This window comes from Pelophylax lessonae (genome assembly GCF_965119305.1).
Source record: "Pelophylax lessonae genome assembly, chromosome: 6".
Taxonomy (NCBI): domain Eukaryota; kingdom Metazoa; phylum Chordata; class Amphibia; order Anura; family Ranidae; genus Pelophylax; species Pelophylax lessonae.
This window is the reverse complement of record NC_138773.1, coordinates 217094439-217114960: the sequence shown is the minus strand read 5'-3', so window position 1 is coordinate 217114960 and position 20522 is coordinate 217094439. Positions and strand designations below refer to the sequence as shown.

At 42.5% G+C, this 20522-nt stretch overlaps 1 protein-coding gene across 1 annotated transcript in view; it reads right to left on the bottom strand.

Moving 5' to 3' along the window:
* Nucleotides 1-20522, bottom strand: part of CPS1 (carbamoyl-phosphate synthase 1) — a 166394-nt gene that overhangs the window by 131274 nt on the left and 14598 nt on the right. Inside the window, exons 2-5 of the mRNA XM_082261903.1 lie at nt 15007-15116; nt 8584-8728; nt 6570-6659; nt 1781-1840 (exon numbers count right to left, since the gene is read on the bottom strand). Coding sequence (XP_082118029.1) covers nt 1781-1840; nt 6570-6659; nt 8584-8728; nt 15007-15116 — 405 coding nt within the window. The remainder of the gene's footprint in view (nt 1-1780; nt 1841-6569; nt 6660-8583; nt 8729-15006; nt 15117-20522) is intronic.

The following is a 20522-nucleotide window of genomic DNA, read 5'->3' as shown; positions in this document are numbered from 1 at the left end:
ATGAGCACTGATAGGTGGCACTGATAGGCAGCACTGATGGGCACTGGTAGGCAGCATTGATGAGCACTGATAGGCATCACTGATGAGCATTGATGATCACTGATAGGCGGTATTGATGAGCACTGATAGGTGGCACTGATAGGAGGCACTGATAGGCAGTACTAATGGGCACTGATAGGCAGAATTGATGAGCACTGATAGTTGGCATTCATGAGCACTGATAGGTAGCACTGATTGGCAGCACTGACACTGATGGGGCTGCACTGATAAACAGGACACTGATGATCATAGCCCTTATTATCAGTGTAAACAATGTTTTGACAGTCTTGCTGGTTAACGGCTCTCCTTTCACACAGATACAGCGTGGGAAGAGAGGAGTGCCGATAAACAACAAGTCTGTTTACATGTGATCAGCTGATCACATGGTAAGGGACCACTGTGATTGTCTGAAGAACACAGCAGTCACAGAGCATGCTGGATGCGTGCCCCAGGGGGCATGTGGGAGGCAGGGTTCTGGGGAGATATCCATGGATGCCCTCCCAGAACTGGAAGCCCCAAACTTGGATGGAAGGGGGGGGGGGTCAGGGGGTCCCTTCAGTGTTTCTTGCACTGGGGCCCTGAAGGTTCTAGTTATGCCTCTGGACTCCTACCTTGTCTCTGTTCAGGCCCTGCAGCCTCCATCAGACTCTTTAACATTATAAACTTCTGTGTTCCCTACTTTGCTCTGTGATTCTAGTCTTAAGCCCATAAATAGCTGCTGAGTTCTTTTTACTTGGATAGAGCAGAGTGTTGAAAAAAAAAAGTCTTATTTTTCTGTCTGTGCGTTCCCTTGTCACACAACACTAAGTGATCCTCTATTAGATAGCTATCACCAGAATGGTGTTGTCACCACTGGGAGATTTCTCTTCACCTACATATAGTTACATAGTTACCTAGTAGGTAAGGTTGAATAAAGACAATAGTCCATCCAGTTCACTGTAACATTTTGGATTACCCATCACATTTTGTCCCAGTGACAATGGTCACCAAGATAAACTGGGGAAGTGAATGCCCTTATCGGCAACCAAGATAGCAATAAAAAACAAACAGGATTTTAACCATTCACTAAAAAAATCAGGTACTCACATTGGTAGAGTCAAACAAGCGTGTCTGTCTGGCTTAGGAACCGCAACTTTCTCTCGCGCGGTATGTATCCGGAACGCCGTGCGTTCCACCCGCCGGATGTGCGTCCCAATCTGACAGACCAAAAGGCGGAAGTAATGTGGTTACGCTCTCGACACGTTTCGTCACACTGACGTCATCGGGAGTAGCGAAAACTACATCTACTCTGCCTCCACTAAATACTAAATGGTTACCAGGCAACCCGGCAAAGTGTCTGTGAATAATTAACGGCCAGCCAATCACATAAATCCATTCTCTTACGTCCACTGTTGCCGGGTAGATTTAAAATATGCTAATTTCTCAAAAACTGGATTATATCTCCAGTTGCCATTGAAAAAAAGTGTTCCAGCGACCCTACTTTGAAATATTTTTTTTTAATATAAATAACACAGAGCATTGCACATGTTTTATGTTATTATGCATTTCAAGGTTGACACATTGTACAATTTGCACTTACACTTGGCAGAATTAGTAGGTGTATACAGAGCTGAAATTTTTCAAAATATCAATCTTTGGCTGAGAACTGTAAATTTCCAAATATGAGTGCTGTTGGCATTCTTTAGTCCTAAACACAGTAAAAGATAATAATATCCTTCTAAATAAGCAAAAGTAAGACTACCTTGTTGTCTCTGATCTTTTTTGCAAGCATTCTGGTATCAATCCCACAAAGTGCAGGAACCTAATAAGGAGAAAAAATTAAAGAGTTAAAATTTGAAAGTTGAGAATAATACTGGCTAATATGTTGAAAGGTTTGAAAACATATATGGACGAGGATAAAAACAGTTAGGTTGAGTAAAGTTCCTCTTTAACCCTACACTGTTCTTTACTTAATGGCAGGACAAACATTTTAGTGTGGCTTGAAATAACTGGATAGCATATATGTATTGCCAGACTTTCACCACTGGAGCTTGCAAATTTCCAGCGCAACAACACTGTTACTTGACCTACCCTGGTTTACCATATTGCAACAATGTGAAAACTGAAAGGCTTATTGGACTTTGTTTTTGCTGATAATGGGAGAATGATTGGTGTGACAACATTGAGAATAAGTAAAAGACCCTTTTAATTTCAGTATTCATATTACAATCAAGCCCTTTAAAAATGTACTATATGTTTCTCGTACAGTTCTGGCACGTTGCATCAAAACTGAATAGCCACAAGATGGCAATGTTATACAAGTTGCCTGTTGCAAATCTAAAATCAATTCCTATATTGTGGGATCTGGAAATTTTACCTGAACACACCTAGAGCAGACACGGAAACCTGTGTATATATATATATACTGTATGTATGTATATATTATATATATATTTTTTTTATATATATATATATATATATTTTTTTTTTTTAATGTTGTGTGTATATAAATGTATACAGTATATATGTACTTTGACTCGTTATGCTTTCTTTTTGCTTCTCAAACTGCAAACCTAGATATTGCACTGATGATGACTAAGAAGTGTAAAAAACTGCTGTATACAATATGTAAAAATTGTCTCTCTAATATTACACTGTAATTTCTATTTGTGCTATAAACCAATTGATAAGGATACACAGTTAGTTACTGGGACAGAAAAATGGTTAATTGCCTCACTATCCTGATCGACTAAGCCCTGGTTCACACCAGTGCAACTTGTCATGCGACTTGACAGTTCATAGTCGCATGACAAGTCGCACCAAAATTGAAACTTTTAAAAATGTTTATGTTTCTGTGTGGTTTAAGTGCAACTTGCATTGATATCTGTTAAATGAAGTTGCACAGATGTCAGCAAGTTGCACATGAAATCGCACTGATAGTCGGCTTTGAAGTCGCCCTGAAATAGAGCAATTAAGTTGCAATGTTGTGAACCAGGTCTTAAATAGAAATAAATGTTTCCTTATGTGTCACATCTTGTGGGTTTATGTTTGTATGTATAAGCTTTTGGTAAGACATGTACTGTATCCTTTTTCTGTAATGTACTGTATAAAAAAATGCAATATAGGGCCGGTTCACATTTGTGCGTCTGCGGCGATCGCATGTAATTCGGAGCCTTCCCGCATCGCACAAGTGTGAACCGGGACAAAATATTTAAATATGCAGTGCAAATAAAGGCTCCTGTATAACAGGACACACTCCAGTGACTATATGAAGCACAAGTCTGATAAAGTAAACAAAGCATTTTTTTTATTCTCCTTGAGTGCCGGGTCACACTTGTGCGATGCGGGAAGGCTGTGAATTCGCAGCCTGTTCCTGCATCGCAAACGCACATCTGGCAGTTCACACTGCCATATGCGATACGCAGGGAGTGTCAATTAAATGTTAACGACACCCCCAGTTTGATCGCATATCGCAGTGCGATCTGACAGTTCGCACAGGATCGGATCGCACAAGTGTGAACCACTGTGCGATCCGATCCTGATGCGGCTGAAAAAAAGGGTCATGTGCGACTTTTGTGCGGGTGCAGTGCGAATTTAGGCATACAAAGTGTATGGCTGAATTCACACTGCACATCCGATCGCATGTAATGAAGGAGCAGTGCGCTCCAATATTACATGCGATCGCAGCACACGCTATAGTGTGAACCGGCACTGACTGAGCCAAATCCTCCTTTATTTATATCTCACAAGTTACCCCTCCCAGGCACTACAGCTCACAGTGGGAGGGTTTCAGTTTCAGAGACAGCGCTCTCAGGGCTGCGGTTAGAAATCACGGGGCCCTGTACAGCCTGGAATATATCAAGACATTATTTTCACAAAAAGTACACTAAAATCATTATTAGCGGACACAAACATAACAGAGAACCTGTGTGAATTAGCCCTTTTTAATTGTTTTTTACATTTAACATTTTTTTTATTTTTTCAAAAAATGTTTACAATTATTTTATTTTACAATATTTTTAAATGATTTATTACAAATGTTTAAAGATTATTATTTTTTATGCAATTAGTTTTTTTGTTTACAGGACAGGGAAGCCTGCAGTGCTGCGGGAGGGGGATTGGCACAGTAAAAGGAGGGCAAATGGGGGGGAAATCAGAAGCAGGCAGAACAGGGAGGGGGATCGGTGTCAGAGAAGTAATTACAGGAACGATGCCCTGTGTCTGTGTCTCTCCCTGCAGCAGCTGAAAGCTGGCAGGAGGGGGGGAATGGCTTTCAGCTGCTGCAGAGAGCCGCACAGGGCTTCTTTCTGTAATTGCCCCTCTGCCCGAAGGCACCAATTGCTCCTGCTGTTGGGGCCCCCCTGTGTGCCCGGGCCCCCTACAGGAGGACTGGTGCCACCCCCCCCCCCCCCATCAGCGGCCCCGAGCACTCTCAATCCAGAAAGCAGTGGGCAGGACTAGGTGTGGTCAGGGGCTTACTGGCAAGCTACAAGCTTGCGAATCAGCCCTGACACTACTTATAGCCTCACCCCTGCAACATTTCTTTCTACCAATGTAATGCAGGCAGTGCAATGTAGTGACAGCCTATTTTAGAGTGGCAGCTCTGCAACTAAATTTCTCATAATGCAGGGTTAAAAGAAAAGTGCAGATCCATTCACGTATAAGTGGTGCAGTACATACAGTATACTGTATATATATATATATATATATATATATATATATATACAGCCCTCAAAATTTCCACTGGCCTGCTCACATTTGGCGAGTGGAAATTGGTGGAGGGCGAGTGTGAAGCAGAGGTGGACTAGGCTGACAGTTTCCTGGCTGATACACTGCAATAATAGGCACTGATACACTGCACTGATGGGCAATGATAGGCTGCACTGATGGACAATGATAGGCTGCATTGATGGGCAATGATATGGTGCACTGATGGGCAATGATAGGCTGCATTGATGGGCACAGATATGCTACACTTATGGGCACTTATAGGCTACACTGATGGGCAATGATGAGCTGCACTGGTGGGCAATAATAGTCTGCACTGATGGGCAATGCTATGCTGCACTGATGGGCAATGATAGGCTGAACTGATGGGCAATTGTAGGCTGCATTAATAGGCACTGATAGGCTGCACTGATGGCCACTGATGAGGCGGCACTGGTAAGCTGCCCAGTTGAGGCAGCACTGATGGGCACTGATGTGCTGCACTGATGGGCACTAATAGGCTGCATTGATGAGGCTGCACTTCAGGCCACTGATGAGGCTGTGTTTAGGGGCGGACTTAGAGGCAGGGCAGGGGTTGGATGGGGAAACTGGTGGCAAGTAACTCTTAAGGCCTGGCTAGTGGCTCAGGGCTTAAAATTTTGAGCCCTGTATATATATATATACAGTAAAACCTTGGATTGCGAGCATAATTCGTTCTGGAAACATGCTTGTAATCCAAAGCACTCTTATATCAAAGTGAATGTCCCCATAAGAAATAATGGAAGCTCAGATGATTTGTTCCACAAGTCCTTCAGTTTATAGTCTATATACAAAGATTATAGCAATGTGATAGGTTGTGTAACCATAAAATGTCCATCCACAATATGCAGCCTTCCCAAGGGGATTAGAAGCAAAATCTAGCAGAGCTACAGAATATAAGAGAGATGAGAGGCGCCTCTAAGTGTAGCAATATGGTTACATTTAATGAAGGTTCAACATTTAGCAACTCACATGGTTGATAATTAAAATAGGCACACCTAAGTATGCAGGCATCCGGGATAAAGCTGTCCACATAGACCATCTTCTGAACCACCGGCTCTCACCACTGTCAGTCTACAATCGTGACCGGGAAGAATAGCCTGCAGTAGAGTGATCTGAAAGTGAGCCTTTGAATCACTCGTGGAGTGCAGCGGGGGAAGGGATGATGAAGATGGCTGTGCAGAGGATGGTCTATGTGGACAGCTTTACCCCAGATACCTGCATTCTTAGATGTGTTTTAATCATCAACCATTTGAGTTGCTAAATATTGAACCTTCATTAAATGTAACCATATTGCTACACTTTAGAGGCTCCTCTCTTCTTTTTTATACATGACGCTACTTGTATATCAAGACATCGCTTGTATATCAAGTCAAAATTTATTTAAAAAATGTGCTTGTCTTGCAAAGCGCTCTCAAACCAAGTTACTCTCAAACCTAGGTTTTACTCTATATATATATATATATATATATATATATATATATATATATATATATATATATATATATATAAATACATATTTATTTATATATCTATATATATCTTTCTATCTTTATATATATTTCTATATATATATATATATATATCTATATATATCTTTCTATCTTTATATATATTTATTTATATATCTTTTTTTGTTTTTTTTACTTTTTTATTTTAAGAGAAGGTCATAGTAGTACCATGAGTAGGTATAAACCTTTTTTAGGAAATTCTGATTAAAAAGAAATGTTAAGAAATCAATCATTTGTATAAGACATATGCTTTCTTTTCTTCTCCCCCTGTGAACCAGAGGATCGAATACAAACCTTTTCTTCATGCAGCCATTCAGATAGTGACTTGACTGCCCCCCAGTGATTGTACTCATGACTGTAATCGAGCACCAGCAGACCAGATGCCTAAGAAAAAAAAAAACGTATCAGTAAATGCAGAAACACATTGATAAGGCATAATTACTTTTATTCTGGCATTATTGGGATATTTAAATTATAGAGATGCATAGATTAAGCCATAATAGGTGTTTTGCAGCCGTTTGCAGTTGTGTGTGTCTATTGATCTATTGCAGTGTGGTTTCTACAGTGCTCTTTAGAAGCTTGGACCTGCACTCCCCATTAAATCTTATGACGGTGTCTAGAATACAATAACCAACATATGTATTTATAGGATTGCAGAGGTACAGGAAGGTCAATGTAGTGGTCAATATAGGAATCAGGTAGGTTAGCGTAGTGGTCAGGTATGTTAGTGAAGGAATCAGGTAGGTTAGTGTAGTGGTCAGTGTGGGAATCAGCTAGGTCAGTGTAGGAATCAGGTAGATTAGTGTAGTGGTCAGTATAAGAATCAGGGAGGTCAGTGTAGGAATCAGGTAGATCAGTGTAGTGGTCAGTATAAGAATCAGGGAGGTCAGTGTAGGAATCAGGTAGGTTAGAGTAGTGGACAGTGTAGGAATCAGGTAGGTCAGCGTAGGAATCAGGTAGGTTAGTGTAGCAGTAAGGTAGATCAGTGTAGGAATCAGGTAGGTCAGCGCAGGAATTAGAAAGGTTGGTGTAGTGGTTAGGTAAGTCACTGTAGGAATCAAATAGGTTAGTGTAGTGGTCAGTATAGGAATCAGGTAGGTCAGTGTAGTGGTCAGTGTAGGAATCAAGTAGATAAGTGTAGGAATCAGGTAGGTTAGTGTAGTGGTCAGTGTAGGAATCAGGTAGGTCAGTGTAGTGGACAGTGTAGGAATCAGGTAGATCCGTGTAGTGGTCAGTGTAAGAATCAGGGAGGTCAATGTAGGAATCAGGTGGTTTATTGTAGTGGACTGTCTAGGAATCAGGTAGGTCAGCGTAGGATCCCTTAGGTTAGTGTAGTGGTCAGGAAGGTCAATGTAGGAATCAGGTAGGTCAGCGTAGGAATCAGTTAGGTTAGTGTAGTGGTCAGGTAGGTCAGTGTAGTGGTCAGTAAAGGAATCAGGGAGGTCAGCGTAGGATCCCGTAGGTTAGTGTAGTGGTCAGGAAGGTCAGTGTAGGAATCAGGTAGGTCAGCGTAGGAATCAGTTAGGTTAGTGTAGTGGTCAGGTAGGTCAGTGTAGTGGTCAGTGTAGGAATCAGGTAGGTTTGTGTAGTGGTCGGGTACGTCAGTGTAGGAATCAGATAGGTTAGGGTAGTGCTCAGTGTTGGAATCAGTTTTGTCAGTACTACTGTACTAGTGGAAGAGGCTCAGGGAGTGCTAAATTTCTTCCCTTGCCCCGGCCGCTGACAACCCACGCTACGCCATGGGGGGGGGGGGGGAGTGTGTGCAGGGTATGTTAAGAAGAGTCAGAAGACTCACTGTAATTAAAGAAATAAAAAATCTCTCCCTTTTGTTTGTTGGTTGGTCTGTACAATTGAAAATTACACGTGAATATAAGACAGCCAGTATATTTTCACCTAAAATACATTATAGATGTAGCTGATTTAAAAAAAAAAAATCTCATGAGACAGGGAGAAAGCTTGTGCAAGAGGGCATTATCATTCTGGTATACATGATGTCTAAATGCAGCTCTTGCACAGAATATGGACATTCTAGTGAATACTGATGAGTTATTTGTTTCTATGGGTCACCTATATACCTGACCTTGCAACTGACCATATCTAGTACAAAGTTCTCATGTTAATTCCTGCACACAGAAGACACACAGAGTTTGCATGATCACAGTGGGAAATACGCCAAACTGTACATTTTCACAGAGAGTGTCAGTTATTTATTTTATCTTGGCACCAGGCCAATACAAATATTTAAAGAGAAAGTTCATACAGTACAAAGAAATAGGGGAAAAAATGAAAGCATGGCAAGACCTTTTACCTGGATATTCTCTGACTCAATGTATTTCATGAGGCCATAAGCATCTCGGGCCTTGGTGTCGGGCGCACCGCCATTTCCAATTATTGGGTTGGTAAGAGTGAGAATCTGACCATGATAGCTTGGATCTGTCACAGCTTCTACATATCTAGAAACACAAGGTGGAAGAGTAAATAGACCGGACATCTCTGTCTAGAAAATAAAGCATATTTATCTGAACATAGGAATTGGAGTACAATTTTGTTGAACCTTGCTCTGGATGGATCCACTTGCATCTTAGTGCATGCAGTATACGTAAACCGAAGTACTAAATTCCCCTATGAACTTTAGCACATTAATGTAATTTCAAAGGTAATATTCAATATTTTTAAATCTACAGCTTTCTTACCTCCTTTATAATATAATGCATTTTAATAAGGATTTTGCCTCCAGTTTTAAATTTAGCTGCATAGACCATGCTTAAAGTGTACAGTATGTATATGTAGCGCTACGTCTGTAAGAGCTGCTGGTTAGGATGGGCCCTCTGCTCTTTGACTCAAGCTCTTCAAGAACTTCAGGCCCTAGGTGAACTAGACTCTAAAGAGCATGCAATATCCCTGAAAATCACTGAAAGTAATACTTAGTACCCAGTAGTAGTACTATATAAAAGAAAACAGGCATTAAACCAGTTAATAAAGGGAAATGTAACATATTGTCACCTGATATGGTTGGTAAAAAGGTAAGCAGAAAAATTGATTAACAACGGTAGTAACACGATTCAGCATGCAAAATAATTAGTAATAGGGACTAGACACGAGATGACACTTGGCATCCATATCAGCAACAGTAGCAAGGTCACCAGTGAGCAGTAATATAGCTTAATTTATCAAACTATGCTGCCAATGTGCAGGAACTATATTGTCAAAGTACATTATTGGCGACTATGCTAGGCCTGGACCATAGTTTTACGAACCTGGTGCTGGAGGCCAATGGAGAGAGGGCTGAAGGTGGAACAGGAAGTAGCACAGTGTAAAACTAAATGTGTTAAAATCCGCGCTAAGGTAAAAGATATATAAATTACTATTTCCTGCAGCTGCTGCTCACTTAGGTAAAAACCAAGGAAGGATAGTAAAACGATTAAAGACAGCGCTATCAGGCATAAGTAATCACAATAATAATAGATAATAAAGTGTACCAGTGCTAAAATCTCAAATATATAAATATAAAAACCAATTCATACAATAGTGTCAGATAAATAAATAATAATTAATAAAGTGCACAAATAAGGTAAATTAGAGTGCTTTCATAGTACGTTCATAGTGCAAAAGTGCTGGATACTGTGCAGTCCAAAATTAATAATCCACTTGAAATTGAGCTAAAAGTGCTGAAATAAGTGCTTGAAGTGCTTCACACACGTGCCAAGGTGCTTTCAAGGGAACCCCTTTTGGGGGTGCACTCACCAGACTTAAAATATGATCAAGCCTTTAAGATGCAGTGATTCTCCACAGTGCCAGTAGGGATGGATGAGTTAACATAGCCTCCAAAACACCTCCAGCTTTCTCTATGTTTTCCTCTTGGTAAAATACTCATACAAGGAGGAAAGGAGCCAAATATAGTGAAGCCCGTAAGGTGTTTAATAGATAAAAATAAACTGAAACTACTCACAGAAGTAAAACATATATCAGCGTTTGTGTACAGCCAAAAGACACACCGACTCGGTCCACTTCCGGGTACGCTGCCGACGCGCGTTCCACGGTGGTTTCAGGAAGTGACATGGTGTGATGATCGTCTGCCCGGAATTACGTCAACACGTTTTGCCCGCCTATTATGGGCGTTATCAAAGAGGGGGGCAAGTCTACAATAAAGTCCATGGCAATTATTTCCCAGAGATGATTATGGATAGGTAAGGGTCTCAATATTCCCCAGGCCTTAGTTTTGTTGCCTTTGCTACATATACATACTGTGCAAGATTTGACATAGGCTCTATAGTCCCGACTAAGGTTAGGCCACAAAAAGGACCGCTGGATGAGCTCACTTGTTTTTTGAGTCCCAAAATGTCCAGCATTTGGTGGTCATGGAATGCCCTGAGAACTTGAAATCTTGCCTCCTGAGGTACGAAGACCTTATCCTGGTGCCACAACAATCCATCCTGCCTCCCTAATGAGTCATGTTCAGAATCAAAATATAATGTAGAAGCCTGCTTGATGGATAACTTTAGACTGGGTTGGATCAGCCTTCCTGTTCTTGGATCCTGGGCGATAGGTTAAGTGGAAATAAATCTGTAAATATTCCAGATTTTTATGATTCGTAAAGATCATAATTGGGTGACTAGCGCCCTCCAACAGGTACCTCAATTCTTCGAAAGCTACTTTGATTGCCAGGAGTTCTTTATTGCCCACATAGTAATTTCTTTCAACCTGGTTCAGTTTCCTAAAACAAAAGGCTACCAAATGAAGCAGAGCCTTTGGGCCCTGACGCTGAGAGAGCACGGCTCCTGTTGCCACTTCGGATGCGTCTACCTTAAAGACTAAGGGGAGGGCTGAGTCCAGATGTTGCAACAAAGGAGCAGAGGTTAATAGAGCTTTGAGCTGTTCAAACGCTGCTTGAGATTCCTGGTTCCAGAGAAAACATGTATGCTGGCGTGAATGCTGAGTGAATTTGGGACAATGATGGTTGAAAAATCTACAATAAATTTCCGATATAGGTTGGCGAAGCCTACAAATCTTTGGACGCCTTTTCTGTCAGAAGTTTCAGGCCACTCCAGAATTGCTGAGACCTTCTGAGGACCTAGATAAATCCCCTCAGTGGAGATTATGAGTCTCAAAACTGGATTGACTGCTTCTCAAACTCACACTTCTCCGCTTTGGCATATAAGCCATGAGTTATTAGAGTAGTTAGTACTTTACTGATGTTGAGTTCAAGTGAAGCTGAAAAAATTAGTACATCATCCAGAAAGACAGTTAGGAACAGATCAAGGTACTCTCTGAAGATGTCATTCACAAAGTGTTGAAACGTTGCGGGAGCATTACCAAGCTGGAAGGACATCACGATGTACTCAAAATGACAGAAGCGCGATAGGAAGGCTGTCTTCCATTCATCACTTTCCCTAACACGAACTAGGTTGTAGGCCCCCCCATAAGTCCAACTTCATGAATACTCGGGCTGTTCGGAATCTCTGAAATAGCTCAGGGACAAGAGGAAGCGGGTTCCTATTTTTAATAGTAATTTTAATGAGTTCTCTGTAATCAACACATGGTCTGAGAGAACGATCTTTATTTTTGACAAAGAAGATACCTGGTAAGAAAGAGGGACGGATGAATGCCTTGGCTAGATTTTCATATATAATTTAGCAGATACTGACTGGCTTCCTTAAAGGGCGTTTGGTGCCAAACTAAGCTGTGGATGTGCATAAATTTGCACCGTGTTATGGCCCGAACCTGTGCATTTGTTATGTGCCAGTGCAAATTCTTGCAGCCATGTATAGCAGTGCCATCTTAAGAGCATTAAAGGGCCCCGGGCAATGCAGTGCTCTGGGGCCCTGCCTACACAATCACCCATGAGAATAAAAATGCTAATTATCGCTAAGGCTATATTTATTGATGCAGCAGTGCCAGGCTAATGACAGCTTCCAAGTTGGGCGGCTGGGTTCAGTGAACACACACACACAGACAGGAGTCAGACTCGACTGTCCTGTGTGTGCCTGTTCCCATGGAGGCTGACAGGCATTCCTGCAGTTGTGGACTCCCACTCCAAGGCCCAAGTGGCCTGACAGCAGTGCAGGGCTGACAGGTGCTTGCCAGCTGCTAAGTTCATCAGCAGGATGCACACGGGAATTGGGACTAATGCTTGGCAGGGGCTGGGTCATTGGCCAAGTGGAGCCCCCGGGCAACTGCCCAGCATGCCCATTCGGTAAGATGGCCCTGATGTAAGGTACTGGCAGGGATGCCAGATCTTTGAGCACCTCTGTTGCTGATGGCGCCCTAAAACATAGTCTAGAGAAATGAAGGAAAGGAGAGAAGGAAACAAATGGATCGTTTTTTGGAGGGGCTGTTCTTCTGCCAGATACCGTTGGGGCCATTTGAGAAGCATTGGTGCACTTAACAACAGTTTTGATGTAGTATAGCTACAGTAAAAATGCAGCAAAGGTGTGATATAGGTGCAGTATAGGTGCAGTATACCTAATGTCCTGCCTCCAGTTACTTCCTGCTAGCAGTGTGAACAACTGATAGTGCCTCTCACCAGTCCCTGTGGTGCCGCTGTCCACTCTCACTGTACAAAGGGGGCCCCTTTTCCTCAGATTGCCTCTGGAGATCCAGTGATGGGAAGTAGAGGGTGATAGGATGCTCTGGTCTCCCTGCAGTAACGGTGCAGATACGATCGCTGTCGTCTGTGCTGCCTCGGATGTCTTTGCTGGTCTGGCCTCTCAGGAGTCTGGTCTGTGTGCAGCAGACGTGCTCCCATCAGTTCCATCAGTTCCCTCAGCATCAAAAGAGATAGCCTGGCTGAACAATCTCAAAAAAACAGCTGCACTCCTTCTCCTCCTCGCCCCAATGTCTCTTGGGAATTACAGTGAAATAAGGTCCACAACATGGCTTACTTCTTGGACTTCAAATCCTATGACCCTTAGCGTTCTGCATAAGAATCCATAGGCTTTTCAAACTATAGTTATCCCTCTCCTGACTGGAGGGGATAGTGCAACACAACATTCAGCAAAACAGCAGAACATGAAAGTAAACCAATTGTAAAGAGGGAAAGGTCTTCTTCTGTAACTGTAGTCCAGAATCTGGCTACATATAACAAAACATTACGTTTTGGACAGAGTAGGGTATGATTAAAAGCCCTGCCATCTTATCTTTTGCTGTCTGTGTACCGTTGGGGTTATTTCCTTTTCCTTTACGCCACAGAGATGTAACAGGATGTTGAAGGAAATCTCCCAAAGTGAGTTTTTTTTCCCCCATCTTAGAGCATTGTCCCTGTTTATGGTGTGCCCTTTGAAAGATTTCCCTATATCTCTTGGTATGGGGACGAAATTTAGAATTTTCTTTCTCAGTAACAAAGAGAAAGACAAAGACAGCAATAACAACTTAACAGAGGGTCTAACCGTCCAAAATAAAATTAAAGTTTTGCCTACATATATACTTTAAACAGCGATATCATACCCCCATTAAACACACATTGGTTTCCCATGTAACCTTCTCCTGAACACACAAGTTCAATTACCCCTAAAGAGATTCTTTATTGTGTGGAGCCCAAAATTCCACCACACCAATTGTACATTGAACAACATCCATGTCCTCTCCACAACCATTGTTCGCTGAGTATGCTCACAAAGTCTGGAAATTCTGTTGCATTCTCTGCCTTATTTCGTCTCTCAGTAGAAAGAAAATTTCTCACTGCTTTTCAGTTGAAAATGTTTTGGCTCATGCAGCCCCCTGCACTATAATCTGTTGGGTTATACTTTCTTAATAAAATAATACCTGATGATCCTCCATGGAAGTCCCTGTTCTGGCACTAGTGTGACTATGGTTTGTCCTTATCTTCCAATTGGTCTTCTGCTTTGTCACACTTTCACACACACTGTCATGTTAGACATTATGGGAGGGATTTACTAAAACTGGAGACTGCAAAATCTGGTGCATCTCTGCACAAAACCTAACAGGTTCCAGGCTTTATTGTCAAAGCTTAATTGAACAAGCTGAAGTTAGAAACTGATTGGCTACCATGCACAGCTGTACCAGATTCTGAGTGCTCCAGTTTTTGGAAATCTTCCGCTGTGACCAATACACATTGCTTAGGCATGGCTCACAGTTGTCACCTTGAGGAAACCCACTCTGAGAAATAACTTGCAACAGCTCCTGGAGGGCAAAATATAGTTGCCATGAGGCTGTTTGAGATTAGTAGCCCTGAAATGCAATAAAGAATTAATTATTGTGACAACAGCATCTTATATAAAAAAAATGGCTTTTAAAGCTTGTAATATACGGTGCTTTAGCATAGTAAATGGGGTTCAGTTAGGGTTTACATGTATTTAAAATGGTTTGCATTCGGTGCACTACAAAAGCACTAACACAGGTTAGTGTTAATCTCGCCTTACTGTCTCCATGTTAACTACCCACTGCAGCACTGCTCAATCATTTCTTATTTCCATAGGTCCTAAGAGAACATCTATCCACATACACTTAATAAGGATCAGTGCCTCCACTTGAAGGAGGAACTAACATATTAAGGGTAGGCTGGTCAAATCTTTCTTATGATATACTGTTTTATACTTGTTGCGTACTTTTAATATATAATTACTTATCTATGATAAAGCAAAATAAAACAATTTAAAGTGTTGATGGAAAAAAAATGATCTCTTACACTAAGTGGACATGTAGGCTTATGTATGGCCAGTTCCAATATACAGTATTTAAAACTATTTTTTTTAGAATTTTAGGTTTTACTCACCCGCCCAATCCAGTGTTAAAGATGACCTCACCGGCAACAGATGTAGGGTGCCCAAAAGAATATCCTTTGATTTTTGTACCATCTTCCAACACTAAATTAGCAGTGTGCGCCTAAATAGAACAAGTGTAATCATTAGCACAAACACACAATCAATAGTATGAAGTTTAAAGTATATTTGATTTTATAAATATAGTAAATAATAAAGAAAAATACATTCATTACATATTTTAAAGTTTGGTTTACAATAAAACATTGAAGATGAAAATATTATATGAAAACATTACTATAAATTACTATATGAATAGCATTGGTGTCTGACCTTTCCTTAGTGTGCATGGAATTTATTTAATATTTAGGTCTTTATTATGATAAAAACTGGTTTCCAGATTAAGTGATTCTTCCATAAGGGGATGGCAATATTAGTGCTAACCTAGTCCATAAAATACATTTATATTTAAATGTCTGCTAGCAAAAATCAGTAATATTTTATATCTAAATTGATTTCCTCTTCTTAGACGTAATATTATGTTTAGAAAAACTTTTGTGTAAATAATATCCTACTTCAACTTTTTCACAGACTTATACAGTTCAAATCTCTCTAGCAAGTCCTACTAGCCACAACTGTGATTGATTTTATTTGAACAAGTTTTCTGGCATTGGTATTAAAACCTTCTCACAGGGCACCAGCATACCTCTTGTTCATACCTGGCACACCAAAAGTAGCAAATAAAAAGCAGGACAATCAACATACAACTATTATATATATAACTAATAATGTGCAAATTGATTTTAACTGCACAACTTACAATTGTCCAGTTTTCAGCCCTGATAGCTGGCAAAGCTACAAATAAGCTATGTTTAATGTTCTAACAAAAGCAGAGGTCTAAGGGGCTAATATCAGCAATTTGGGCAGTAAGTGAATCAGGGCCGGCGTTAGGGGGGGGGGGCAAACTGGGAAACTGCCCAGGGCCCCCGAATGTCCAGGGACCCCGGGCCACTGTCAGCAGCGGCCAGCGGGCTCCAGGGGCGGACTGAGCGGTCGCCGGTCGGTCGGGCACTTCGGACGGGAAGGGAACCCGCCGCCCAGTACAGCACTAATTCACCTGATGTTGTCTCAGAGTGAGACAACATCGGGCTATCGCCGGGAACTGCCGCTCGGCGACCAGCGCTAAGTGGGAGGAGTGGAGGGGCCCTGCGTCCGCCGCTATAGAATTAGGGGGCGGGGCCCAGCGGCCAGTTCTATATTGAAGTGTGAGGAGGGGAGGGGCCCGGCGGCTGTCACTACTGAAGTGGGAGGAGGGAAGGGACCCGGCGGCCAATGGCATTGAAGTGGGAGGAGGGAAGGGACCCGGCGGCCGTGCTATGGAAGTGGGAGGAGGAGCCCGGTGGCCAGCGCTGCATCTGTGGGAGGAGGGGCCCGGCGGCGCTGCCTTTCTATGGTGTCCTCATAAGTGGTGACAGAGGTCAGTGAGTAGATAATAAGCAAGCCCAGCTAACTACCACATCCACTGACACCCCCACCAACATGTGATCTCCCCTAAATTCACCATAGTGCCAGTGGTGAACTTGGGGGAGAGCACATATTGGTGGGTTTGTCAGTGGTGAATTGTGTGATGGGGGGACAACGACACACACAGCAGTGGTGAACTTGGGGGACATCACATATTGGTGGTGGTGTGGGGGGTATGACACAGCAGTGGGGAATTTGGGGGACATGATCACATATTGGTGGGGGTGTCAGTGGTGGTGTAGGGGTGGGAATGACACAGCGGTGGTGAATTTTGTGGGGAAATCACATATTGGTAGGGGGGTCTGTCTGTGGCACAAACCCCCTACCAATATGTGATTTCCCCACAAAATTCACCACCGCTGTGTCATTCCCCCCCCCCCCACCACCACACGATTTACCACTGACACCCCCACCAATATGTAATCTCATCAAATTCACCACTGCTGTGTCATTCGGAGGGAATGACACAGTAGTGGTGAATTTGGTGAGGAGATCAGTGGTGAATTGTGTGCGGGGGGGGGGGGTATGATACAGTGGCGGTGTAGCCCCCCCCCCAAAACCACACAATTCACCACTGACACCCCCACCCTAATATGTGATCCCCCCACCAAATTCACCACACCTTCCCGTACGCCGTCAGAGAAGAGGCAGCGGGCGGCGCCGACCGAGTCGCAGCGCCATGGAGGAGGAAGAAGTCGACTCCCGAGCAGCACGGTCGCCAGGGAGTCGGGACGGTGACGGGCAGCGCGCATGCAGGTCGAGACGAGGACTCGGAGGGAGAAGACGTCCGACCGAGTCCCGAGCAGCACGCCAGACACGGTGACGGCAGTGGCACCAGAGGTAAGTGAAGTCCTCTGGGGGGGGTCACGCATTGATGGGGACATGCTGGACACTGCATTGATGGGGGACATAATGGTTAGGTCACTGTGCATTGATGGGGGACATGCTTGTCAGGTCAATGTGCATTGAATGGGGACATGCTGGTCAGGTCACTGTGCATTGATGGGGGACATGCTGGTCAGGTCACTGTGCATTGAATGGGGACATGCTGGTCAGGTCACTGTGCATTGATGGGGGACATGCTGGTCAGGTCACTGTGCATTGATGGGGGACATGCTGGTCACTGTGCATTGATGGGGACATGCTGGTCAGGTCACTGTGCATTGATAGGGGACATGCTGGTCAGGTCACTGTGCATTGATGGGGGACATGCTGGTCACTGTGCATTGATCTGGACATGCTGGTCAGGTCACTGTGCATTGATGGGGGACATGCTGGTCACTGTGCATTGATGGGGACATGCTGGTCAGGTCACTGTGCATTGATGGGGACATGCTGGTCAGGTCACTGTGCATTGATGGGGGACATGCTGGTCACTGTGCATTGATGGGGACATGCTGGTCACTGTGCATTGAATGGGGACATGCTGGTCACTGTGCATTGGTGGGGGACATGCTGGTCACTGTGCATTGAATGGGGACATGCTGGACACTGTGCATTGATGGGGGACATGCTGGACACTGTGCATTGATGGGGGACATGCTGGACACTGTGCATTGATGGGGGACATGCTGGTCACTGTGCATTGATGGGGGACATGCTGGACACTGTGCATTGAATGGGGACATACTGGTCACTGTGCATTGAATGGGGACATGCTGGTCACTGTGCATTGATGGAGGACATGCTGGTCACTGTGCATTGTGGACACTGTGCATTGATGGGGGACATGCTGGTCACTGTGCAGTGAATGGGGACACGCTGGTCAATCTTGAACCAACCTAATGATTGTTTGTTAAGTCACGCAATTTTTTACAGCGTTTTTTGCCGCAAAGCAATGCCTATTACATTTTTCTGTTTGCGCCCCCCCCCCCCCCCCCCAAAAAAAAAATTTTGAGCACCAGCCGCCACTGGTAATTCGTATGTGTCCTGGATTAAAGGGGTGAGGTAGCAACCCTACCCCACCTAGACCTGGCAATTTACTATTGTAATGCTCTGGTTTTGTCTATGTATGATTTTTGTAATGCACTGGTCTTGGTTTGTGAATTATTTATATTGCACTTGTTTATAAATTATTGCACTTTTGTTCCTTGTGTCTAAAGATTTTACAAAGGGGCCACGTCACTGTCAGGAGCCCATAGCACCGATCTTACAGATTCCTAGCGTACCTGTGGAAGGACACAGCCCCTCTCTTCCCTTTCCCTTGCCGGTTGGTGCAATTGGGTGCCGCGCAGCATATCACCATATATGGTGCCTATATTTTTGGTAGAATATAAAAATATTTGGGGCCCCACTTTTAGGTTTGCCCAGGGCCACACTTTGTCTAAAACCGGCCCTGAAGTGAATACATGGTAAAAATGTATACATTTAAATCATTTGATGCCTGATACTAACATAAAAGCTGCATTTTGAAGCATGCCTGCATCATAGGACAATAAAGTCTAATGCATTTCTTATGTGTGATAAGGTAAAGATACACTAAGTGCAATAGTAATCTAAAGCACTACAGGCTGTTTTGTGATCCACTGTGTCTACACTTAAGTTTACATTACCTTATTTGTGGTTTATATCAATCTCCCTGGATGTAAGGTACATAGTATTTGGAGTATTAGTATTTGAGGCCAAATAATTACATCTAATACCTACCATGGTAATGCTATATTGCAGGGGACTCTCCTGTTCTAATTCTGTTTCTTTTTTTATTTAATCCCATTTCCTACTTTTTCAGAGAAAATAACACTACAAAAACATAATTCAGTACAGAAGCTTTTGTATAGTAACATATTTCAGTTACTGCAACAACATTCTTTGTAAATGTGCAGAAGCTTGACCAATGGCTTTTGGGGAAAAAAAAGCCTGTAGTGCTTTAGATTACAATTGCACTTGGTGTATCTTTACCTTATGAATGCAGATTAATGGGTCACTCTGTGGTCACTTTCGATGCTCAGGGGCCCCTGCCCTTAATTCAGTAAGAGTTGTTGGAATAGTAGAAGTAATATTGGTGCTCAAAACAGCCTGTTTGTTGCAAAGGTACCCATCACATGGGTGTACAGATGGGCAGTAAAAAAAATACCATAACCTTTTGCAAATTTTTATATTTAATAATTTAAAACACCAATAATGCAGACAAATGGTCACTTCTTTAGATAATGCTGTCTACACCCACATATTAAGCACCTTAGCAACATTTTATATATATATATATATATATATATATATATATATATATATATATATATATATATATATTTAATGAGTTTAGGGCCTCACGAACACAACATCTCTTAAAAAAATTATCCACTGCAAATTCTAATATCGAATATATCAATATTACAACTCTGTGTATCAAAACTGTCTAAACCATCAAAGCTGAGTCTAAAGATTTCCTCCACCACTTCTTTAGGGCTATACACTACTTCTTTATCTTTTACACTTCAGGTCTGTATGTTTAGAAGAGGATCGTGGATGAACAAGTGCATTTAGTAGTGTTGTGTGGACCTGTTATGATGAGTGGCTTTCGGTGACTTTATATTATTTTAGTATTCCACTGTGCTTTATTTTTGCTTCATATATGATTAAACTGTGCTAAGACTTTTGAGAGCATTGAGAGGATGGCTTTATACTGATCAAGGGCATATGTGACCTAGTTCTCATATAGCGAGAGATGTAAATTTGAGGGCAAGTGCTGGCACTAAAGCGGTGGTGGATTACATACAGATGCGGACAAAATGCTTGACATATTGAGGTTGATTTACTAAAGGCAAATAGACTGTTCACTTTGCAAGGGGATTTTCCCCAGACCTTTGTAAACGAGTTTTCTTCTATTATCCAATTGTGTGCATGCAGAAATGCTGTTCTTTATTTTCCTTGCATGTGATTGGGTATTCGTTGCAAAGTGAATTTTCATCACATTCACTAAACACTCAGAGGGGAAGGGGGAGCGGGTGAGGGATTGGAGGAGGCAGGGGGCCGGAGAGTGAGATGGCAGAGGAAGGAGAAATTTAAA